Raw genomic sequence first — 10,094 nt, 5'->3', positions numbered from 1 at the left:
TTGACCTCCTCAGTGGGCGTGGTCTCTTCAATCACGATGGGCACTGTGGTGGTGGTCTGTTTAGTCTTGGGCTTCCGTGTAGTGGTTCTCTTTTTCCCTTTTGTCTGCTCCGTGGGGGTGGTCTGTTCAATTATGATGGGCGCTCTGGGGGTGCTCTTTGTGACTTGGATCACCTCTGTAGGGACAGGTGCAATGGTCTGGATCCCCTTCTTTGGAAAGAACGGTATGACTTTTGTTGTACCCTTGGAGGGGGCCTCCTGGGTTATGATATGCCACCAGGGGGTGATGTCCCTATCCCACTGGTTGAGATCATCGATCAGAGTGGAGTATACCAGCTTGAAATTGGATTCTGGAAACCTCCTACTGCAGATCCTGCTCCTCAGGACCGTGTTGGCATCTTCACAAAGGTTCCTCTGGCAGCTTAAACGATAGGCAATTTGTCTCCAGAAGATCATGTCACTTTTATAGCCCTCTATGCAGGAAGTTGGGTTGCCGGTAAAGACACAGGAAAAGTCGTGGTCCATTCGGGAGCACACGGCCTTCATGGCGGTGCCCTCCTCGTGCTCCATCAGAGTCACAGTACATGAAGCCTGGTCTGGGGTGACAATTACGCCATTGACCAGGGGCTTGTGTTGCCCGGCTTTCTGCACAATTTGGGGCTTACCCAGAGTCATCCAATCATCCTTGGTTGCCATATTGTTTTGCAGTTCCCATAATTCCTGTGCACGGACCACCAAGAGCACCTGAGCGGCCAGAAGGAGGAAGGGCAGCAGGGTGAGGCTGTGGATCCTCATGGCTTCAGCTTGGTGGAACCTGTTTGACAAAGGGTAGGTGAGTCATTGCTGGGCAGCAGTTCAGCAGTACAGGGCTGCAGGCTGACCCTCCCTCCCCACGCACACAGGACTGCCTGCCAGCAGTGAGACTAAGCATCCTTCTGGCTCCTGGATACTAGATGAGCAGCCCAGCCATTCACATTTCTGCTTGACTTGAGTCTTGAATGTGCAGAGCCTCCTGCTCTTCATTCATTCCTTCATCACTCTCTGAGCCTCCTTAACTCTCACTGCCTCATTCATTCCCTCATTTACTCCTGCGGTTTGCTGACTCACTCCTTCATTTGTGATTCAATAAACATTTATGGAGCACCTGCTATATGACACGGTCTAGACTAGATGTGCAATTTTTCAAGGTGAATGAGCAAGTCATGTCTTAAAGAGCTTAGAGGAAACTTTTGGGAGGAATTTAAACAGCATTAATCAAGAGTCTGTCCCAACTGGGTCTCCAATGAGATCTTGGGCAAGTCACTCTCCCCCTCTGTGTCTCAGTTCCTTTACTGGAAATTGAAGTATTGGATGAGATAATTGCAAACTCTCTTCCAGCTCTAATGTGCTATATTTCTAACTCCTGGTTCCGTGTGTATTCAGATCACTCCACGAGGAGAAACTATGTGGTAAGTGACATGAAAGGTGACGTCTGACCCCAGTTTAAACCTGCATGGGGTGGGACTCTCTGAGATGGGTGGGTTTGTGAGGGGGCATTTGGGATGCAGTAAGAATCTAAAGAAAAGCATGAGGGAGGGGAGGTCATTTAGGTTGACTGGGCAAATGGAACCGGGGGATGGGGTCCATTTCCGCTAGTCATTTGCATCTCAGCGTTGAAAGTGGAGATAATGTGTAATTGATTTCTGGAGCCCTGCTGTGGCACAGTGCTGGGTACATAAACCCTCAGTCAGTGCTTTTAAAAATATATCATCGAATAAATAGGCTGACCTAAAATGCTACACTAAACTGCATGGATTTCATCACACGTGCGATAAAAAGAAATATGCTTGAAAGGAGAAGAGAGATAGGGTTTCTATTCAACCCCTACTATGTGCTATGTCCTCCACCAGCATTCTAGTCTCAACTTGTTCAGTCCACTAAAGAGCCTGCCTGGTAGGTGATAATAAACCACCCCCAGGTAACAGACGGGACAGGTAAGGCTTAGACCAGTAAGTAAATGGCTCGAGATCCCATAGAGGGCAAGTGATCAAGATGGAACAGGCAGCCAGAACTTATCTCTCTGCCCCTGCAGACCTACCCTTATGGATGGATTCATGCCTTTATCTTTACTCTACTTTTCAGAAAATATTGGCAACAAATAAGCAAACTATGAACCACTCAGGGTTTGGTTTGGTGCAGTTCATGATAAGATGATTCATATTATCAGTGCTCCATTACAAAATAAAATACAGAATTTTGTCTGCAAACCAGCTGACTCGGAAAATGGCCTGCATCTCATTTTCATGCTGGGCTTATGGCCTTCCCTCAGAATAGAGAAAGAGAAGACAGTCACAGGCAAGTGGGCTCCCGAAATGAAGGGTGAGACAAAGGTTGGGTATACCAGACAGAGACCCACTCATTCCTCAGGACGTTAGGACTCAGCCCTCACATGTCCCCAGTGGGATCCAGACCCCGGGAACCTGAGGTCCTTGGGGAAGCTAGAGGGAGGGTGGAATGAAGGTCTCAGGAGAGCCAGGCTCTTACCTTGCTCAGAGTGTGCAGATCCAGTGCAATCCCAGATGCCGGAGGGAGCCTGTAGGCTGGCAGCTGTCTCGTCTGCAGTGAGAGGCAGGGGAGGCCCTTTTTATAGGAGCCCAGGAAGACAGGGTCTTACAACAAACGTGCCTGCGCAGCTTTGTCACATTCCTTCCAGCCACACCCCTTTTGGAGGGAGCCAGTTTCTGCAGGAAAATGGTTGATGTAATCCTGGGGGGAGGGGGTTACATGTGGGACATTAGACTTGCTTCCTCCAAGGGCTTCCCTTTCCCCCAGTGGCCTTGTTAGGAGGACCACTGAGCCTTGCCAAGACCCTCCCTGGTGGGATGAGGACCCCAGCCGCAATATCTGTGGGGAGTAACAATAACTAACATAAAAAGCAATCATATCTGCCAAACAGTGTGCTCAGCCCCTGTTTCCTGAAGCTCTCCCTAATTCTCCTCACATCCACTCCGTGATATGGGGAGCTCTGATTCACCCTTTTCACAGATGGAAAATGGGAGCTGGGAGATGCTCAGGGTTTGTCCAAGGCACAGGGCTGGCAAGAGGAGGAGCCCCGGGTTTCAACCTGGGCCTCCCTGCATCCATCTTCTGCCCTCCTCCTACCTGCCACTCTCAAGACACGTGGGGTAAATGAGTGACTGACTCTGGGCAGGCCATCTCTGTGTCCGTGTCCCTGTTGTCACTGAGGCCCTGAAGTTCCTGTGTGGGCAGAGGCATCCTGGGGCCCTGAGAGGCTGGTGATGAGGGATTCCTGATTTGGGGATTTCTGCAGAAGATGGTCGCCTTCAGGTCACGTGTGGAGACCTCACTCTCGCCAGCCTTCTACGGGCAGAGTCTGGTACCAGAATGAGCTGGTAGAAGCCTGGACCAGCACTGGTTTGGCTGTGTGACCTTAACTTCTCTGAACCTCCACTTATTGACCTACAGATTTCTGACAATAACAGTACCTCATTTAGAGCTACATACTAACATTTTTATTGGGATGAAGCATAACATAAAGCAGCACAGATCCAATTTAGTTCATATTGTGGTCTTTAGGTCATGTTGCTTAAAACAGACTTACATTGTTTGTATATACAACATACAGAAATACATTCACCTCCACCAAGAAGATGTAGACCTCACCATATTTTGACACTTCACTTATCATCATAATTTGGGAACCAAAATTTTACACTTTCTTCTTAATTCTTCTCTAAGGAAAACAGTAGTACAAATTCGATGATAAACGGAAACTGACCTTTTGCACTGACACAGCACAATAGAGAATTGTGGGGACCGGGGCACATTAGAGAGTTTCTGTGCCTCTAAAGGTCAACACTCAGTTCCAATTGACAAGCAAATTGGCAATGGGGCTCAGTATTGTCAGACTTTCTGAACTTTTAAGATGCCCCAAATCCAGGTATGTTTATATGAAATTGGGTGGGCACTTAACTCGTATCTTCTGAAAATGGCAAATTTCCTATAATACACAGATCAAGTCATAACTGTGATTGAATTCCATGCAAGATGATCATCTGTTTGAGAATTCCAAGGTCCCAGAGCTGTGGATGTTGACTGGTTCACTCGGTGTTTTAAAGGGTCTTTGCATGAATTCCACTGGAGGAGGCCATTTCTCTAAACTCCAAGCCTCTTTAAATCTGCCCAGTTAAGGACCAGCCCCATTGTCCTGACCTCCAGCCCACAGAAGCCGTGACCTCCACTCACAGGCACTCAGTGAGGTATTTGGGGGACTATTTGGACACTGGCAAGATAAAGCTGCATGATCCTCAGGGAGATGGAGATGAAGGTGGACTCTGAAAACACGTGAAGTTCATCTTGATCCTCAGGAGGCAGCCAGATTCTTTCTGGAGGAAGGACTACATCCTCCAGAACACAAAGCAAATTTAGAAGGACACAGGTGGACTCCAGGATCTTTTCTGAGAAGTGTTTCTAACTTTTGCAGGTGACGTGGAACTGCCCCCACTGGCTTCCTCTGGCCCTTCAGCCTTCCTGTGCGCCCATCCCCACTTCTGCCTCGATCTTTCTATTCCAAACAGGGGGCACCCTATTGGCCCAGGTTATGTAGTTCTTTCTCTGTTGGCTCAGCCTGTCGTTTCAAACTCATTTCCAGACACATACACACTCCAATCTGTCCCCACTAAACCACTCACCCAACGTTTCCTGAATACTCAGTGCACTCGTCCCTTTCCTGCCTTTACTCCTGCTGGTCCCCTTACCCGGAATGCCCTTCTAGTCCTACTTTGCCAGGCACACATTGGCTCATCCTTCAAGATCCAGTTCAAATGTCATCTCCTTTCTGTTGTGACATTGGCCCCCTGATCCTACCCTTGCGCCCCACCCTTTCATGAGTGCTCATGGAGAGAAATAGACCCATCACCCCAGCGAGTGTTTTCAACGTGCTGCATTGTGCTCAGGCTGTTCCCCCACATTAATTTGCATCTCGATATACTGAGAAAATGATACACTTCTACAGTGCTCAAGGGAATCTGGAGAAGATTTGGAGCCCCCGTGACGCTGTTCACAGTAGATTGCCACTCCCTGCCCCTCCCCATAGTCCCAGGACCCAGGGGATCCCTGACTCCTGGAGAACTGACTATGTAAAGTCTTATCAACTTGTTTTCACACAAACCCCAGGAGGAAGTTCCACCCTGGATCCTCATGGTACACTTGGCTTATGTGTACCCAGGTGTACCCAGCTGAGCTGAGGCTTATGCAGCCTATGTTTCTTGGCAAATACCACAGAGCTCTGAATGGCAGAGCCTGGACTGGGGCCTTGGGCTATCGGTGATTAACCTCCCAGGAGAGTGTTTTGGATGTTGTCTAATGGCGTTGAGACCCAAATCTGTCTCACTTCTAAATTGTGAGTAGACCCAGCCCTGCTGTCCTGTGTACCTCCGTGTTCTCCATATCCACAGCAGTTCTTGGCATGTAGTATGTGTATCCTCAGAATTGTTTTAATAATGAGTTGAGAAACCCACCTTCATCCACTGAAAAGAGTAAAGAAGAAAAACACTTCTTGGCTCATTCAACTGGGCAGTCCAAAGACTAAGTCTGGTTCAGATACACGTGGATCCAACAGTTAAACAAGCCGTGTGTCTCTCCCTCTGTCTCTGTCTTTCTCTCTTCTTCTCTCTCTGACTCGGTCCCTCCCTGTCTCTTTCTCACTGTCTTCTGTACACTCTCTGTTGCCTAGTTTCATTCTCAGGCAGGTTCCTTTCATTCGTCATAGCATAGGACATGCCCTTTCATCTCCTTAGCACCCATGGGAATGCCCAGGAAAACTCTGATAACCCCTCCCAGGTACATTCACTGAGTCTGATGTGGGGAACAGAGACACATGCTGGACAGCCCACCAGAAGCATAGGCAGTGGAGGATGGGCAGTTCTCAAGAAGAAGAGAGGCTTCTGTCATCCACAGAAAGAGAAAAGCCTGACAAAAATAACAGATCTACACTGCAATAGGTGTTCATTCAATGGAGACAAACGTTGGCTAGTTGACTAGCTTGTTGAGAAAGACTTCCTTGAGGCTAGGTGCAATTTAGTTAATTAGGAAAGCCATATCAAATTCATGGGACAGAACTATTCTTAATCTGTTTGAGGATCAGTAAGTACACTAGTTGCTTAAGGAAAAGGTTTGGGAAGAATACTGCCTTGATGTCATCAGGACTGTCTCTTTGTTGGGGATTTGAAGTTGAGAAATATTCACCTAACAAAACTACTTTTATCCTCCCATCAAACCAGTGAGATGTAATCCTCATTTTACAATTGAGGAAAGTAAGATTAAAGATATTGTTTTTCCCTCAAGATATCAAGATGATGACGATGATGATGATGGTGGTGGTGGTGATGGTGATGATACTGATAATAACTAATAAGCACCATCATAGTGCTTCTACATTCCAAGCACCATTCTAAAACTTATCTCACTTCATTTTCACAACCATCCTATCATGACTCCCTTTTTATAAATGTAGGAACAAAATTACAGCAAAGATAAGAAACTTTCTAGCCAAGTTACTTCAACCTGGAATGTCAATTCCTCAACTGCATATGAGAGAGAATTATACCTACTTCACAGGATTGTTTTATGCTCAAATGAGATTGACATACAATTAGGCAAGTCATAAATGAAGGCCCCTTCTAATATACTAAAAATGAAGCAATGTACCCATACATTGAACAAAATCTCTCTTTCCTCTTCTCTCTCTCTCTTATTCTATTAAAATAAGAAAAAAACTAGAACCGCTTTAGATTTACAGAAAAATTGCAGAGAGAGCCAGCCAGCCCTGACGGCCTCGTGGTTAAAGTTCGGTGCTCAGTGCTTCGGCAGCCCGGGTTTGCTGCCCGGTTGTGGACCATACCACCTGTCTGTCAGTTGCTATGCTGTGGCAGCATCTCACGTACAAGACCTAGAGCAACTTACATCTGGCGTATACAACCATGTATTGGGGCTTTGGGCAGAAAAAAAAAAAAAAAGAAGAAGATTGGCAACAGATGTTAGCTCAGGGAGAATCTTTCCTCTACAAAAAAACAAACAAAAACACCCTTTCTAGCCTGGGCATAATATAAGGTTCCTCTCCCCATAAGAGGAAAAGCTGCAAAAATAGTTCCCCTATCCCACACCTAACTCAGGCCCCTCTATCGTTAACCTCTTACATGACTATGCTACATTTATAAAAACTATTGGATGGATAGTGACACATTATTATTAAAGTCCATACTTTATTTAGACTTCCGTAGATTTTACCTACTGTTGTTTTTTTAGTTATTAGTAGATATTTTTTAGGGAGGTTTTAGGGCTGTTTTTAGATTTCCACAGCAAAATTGAGTGGAAAGTAAGGAGAGTTCCCGTGTATCCCCATCCTCACCCACATACAGCTACCTGCTCTGTCAACATCCAGTACTGAAGTGGTATATTTGTTACAATTGACGAACCTGCTTGACAATCATTATCACCCAAAGTCCATAGTTTCCATTGTAGTTCACTCTTGGTGGTGCCCATTCCATGGATTTCGATAAATATATAATGACGTGAATCCACCATTATGGTATCATACAGAGTATTTTCACTGCCCTAAAAATCCTCTCTGTGCCACCTATTCATCCCTGCCTCTTCCCTAACCCCTGGTAGTCACTGATCTTTGTCCTGTCTCCATAGTTTCTCCATTTCCAGAATGTCATATGATTTGAATCATACAGAATTTAGTCTTTTCACATTGGCTTCTTTGACTCAGTTATATGATTTTAAGTTTCTTCCACATCTTTCTATGGCTTGATAGCTCATTTCTTCCTAGCACTGAATAATTTTTTGTTATATGGAGTTACCACAGTTTATTTATCTGTTCAACTCCTGAAGGACATCTTGGTTACTCCCACGTTTTGGCCATGAAGAATAAAGGTTCTATAAACATTCATGTGTGGGTTTTTATGTGGACATATGTTTTCAACCCCTAGTGGTCTTTTCTGTCCAGCACCGCATCCGGATTCCACATGACATGTAGGAGTCACAGCTCTTTAGGCTGCTCTTGGCTGGGACAGTTTCTCAGATGTTCCTTGTTTTCGATGACCTTGAGAGTGTTCAGGTGTACTGGTCAGGTGTGTTGAGGATGTGTCCCTTTGGGATTTGTCTGGTCATTTTCTCGTGATTAGATTGGGATTATGCCATTCTTCTCTTCATCCAAGATTTACATGATGGAGAGGAGGTTTCCTTTTGAGGGTTCCATAGGAAGTCTGAACACAATTGGAAACCACCCACAGGTTAAGGCTGGTAGCTGAATGCATGTCTCATGCAGTCTGGTCACTGGCAGGCGATTTCAAGTTTGAAAGCTGATTTCACTCTCATGTGTGTCACTATCATATGGTTCCTTGACATAGAGGGTTCATGCCCATGGGTGCCGTCACCAGAGATTATAACAGTGGGTGCGATTTTCTTTTGAGTTGAGTCTTACCGGTGCATTTTACCAGGCCAAAAGGGGTCAAAAATCAGTCCCTCTCTCAAAAGTGACCTCTTGTACAGAAATAAAAAATGCTGAGTTGCTGCATCAGAGTGATGTTATTTTGTTGAGTCAAATAATGTGCATTAAAAGCTTATTTATTGTCAGAAAATGAAGAAATAGGCAAAAAAAATCACCTGAAATCTTATTAGTCTGGCAAAAAGCAGTCATCCTACTGAAAAATGTTGACATTCCAAACTTAACATGCTCATTAATCATGGGATTTCAGAATTCCTGTATGGCAAATCAAATGATACATGGTGCTAAAGGTTTACTTTAGAAAAATAAGAGACAGTGAAGGCTTGATGATATAGCATTTGGTGTGAGTGCAAACTGAAAATGTATTTATCTTATAGGAATGCCCTGTGTCACATCCCATAACACTGAACCCATTTTGTTCGAATCCGTGTGCACCACTTAGTTCTGATTCTGAATCCATCGAAAAATAAGCCCACAGTTTTTGTATCAGGTCAAACTAGATGACATTGCTGTTTCAGAAAGTCAAAAGTGGTAGAATGTTGGCAATTTTCAATGAGCCAAACTCATAATATGAGATTTTTCTCAAATAATAGAGCCGTTTTAAAGTCTTTAAGTTATTACAAAATATATTTTTTAGTGTTGTATACGTAACTCAGGCACAAAAGAGTTCATCGATCACCTCTGGGTTTTTCCTATCTTTGTTTTTAAGGAAATCACTATAAAAGAGGTTAAACGTGCTTTAAAGATGTCTTCTCCTTTTGGATAAAATTTCTGAGGCGCACATACGGCTGTGCACCTCTACGTGTACAGGCATGTACTCACATGCACACACACACACTTTCATGCACTACATTACATACAGGCATGCGCACACATGCACTCCCGTCACTTCCATATTCAGAGTAGAAGAAGGTCCTACAGGGCCTCCCTTTGGAATTTTCAGTGTGTTACAAAGAGTGCCAGTTGCCACCCTGAAAGGCTGGAAAAGGAAGAAGACACACTGTCCTTTCTCTGCACCATGCCCGTAGGCATAGGAACTGCAGCTGCTGTCACATGAAGAGGTGAAGGTGTTTAGATGAAAGGCATCAGAAAACGGCTCTGAACAGGCCTGTGAGGGCACCCGGGAAGATGGCTCCCCCACTCAGAGAGCAAAGCGCTCTCAGCTGCTGTGGGTGGTTTCGGGGAGGACAGGGACGGCAGAGGAAGAGGATACTGGATGGTTCTAGGAAACACGGAGCTGGCCGCTAACCAGACATCATTCATTCTGCCACTCATTCATTCATTCTGTTATTCATTCCTTCTTCCATTCGTCCAAAGAGCTCTCATGAAGCACCTAATGTCCCAGGCTCTCTCTGTCATTGACAGGAATGCAGTCAAGGTGACACGGTCCAAGCCCTCAAGGAGATGGCAGACAATAGTGGGAGAGACAAGGGTCTCAATCATGACAATATAGGAGTAATTGTTGTGTGGGAGGGAAGCCTGGGGTGTTCACGGTGGGGACATCTACCATAGCCCGTGGCAAAGAGAATTTCTCAAGGGCCTGCAACTGGTTAAGAGACAACTCAATAGCTGGAGGAAAAGGA

The 10,094-nt window shown here is 45.4% G+C and overlaps 1 protein-coding gene across 1 annotated transcript in view; it reads right to left on the bottom strand.

Annotated features, from left to right (window-relative positions):
- The window catches only part of LOC124236847 (fibroblast growth factor-binding protein 1-like), a 2,932-nt gene extending 349 nt beyond the window's left edge, over positions 1-2,583 (bottom strand). The window contains exons 1-2 of the mRNA XM_046655782.1: positions 2,523-2,583; positions 6-813 (exon numbers count right to left, since the gene is read on the bottom strand). Coding sequence (XP_046511738.1) covers positions 6-794 — 789 coding nt within the window. The 5' untranslated portion in view covers positions 795-813; positions 2,523-2,583. The remainder of the gene's footprint in view (positions 1-5; positions 814-2,522) is intronic.
- Between the last annotated feature and the right edge of the window lie 7,511 nt (positions 2,584-10,094).

Source organism: Equus quagga, chromosome 3, assembly GCF_021613505.1.
Source record: "Equus quagga isolate Etosha38 chromosome 3, UCLA_HA_Equagga_1.0, whole genome shotgun sequence".
Classification (NCBI taxonomy): Eukaryota; Metazoa; Chordata; class Mammalia; order Perissodactyla; family Equidae; genus Equus; species Equus quagga.
The sequence above is the reverse complement of the archived record's forward strand: the minus strand, read 5'-3'. Positions and strand labels throughout refer to the sequence as shown.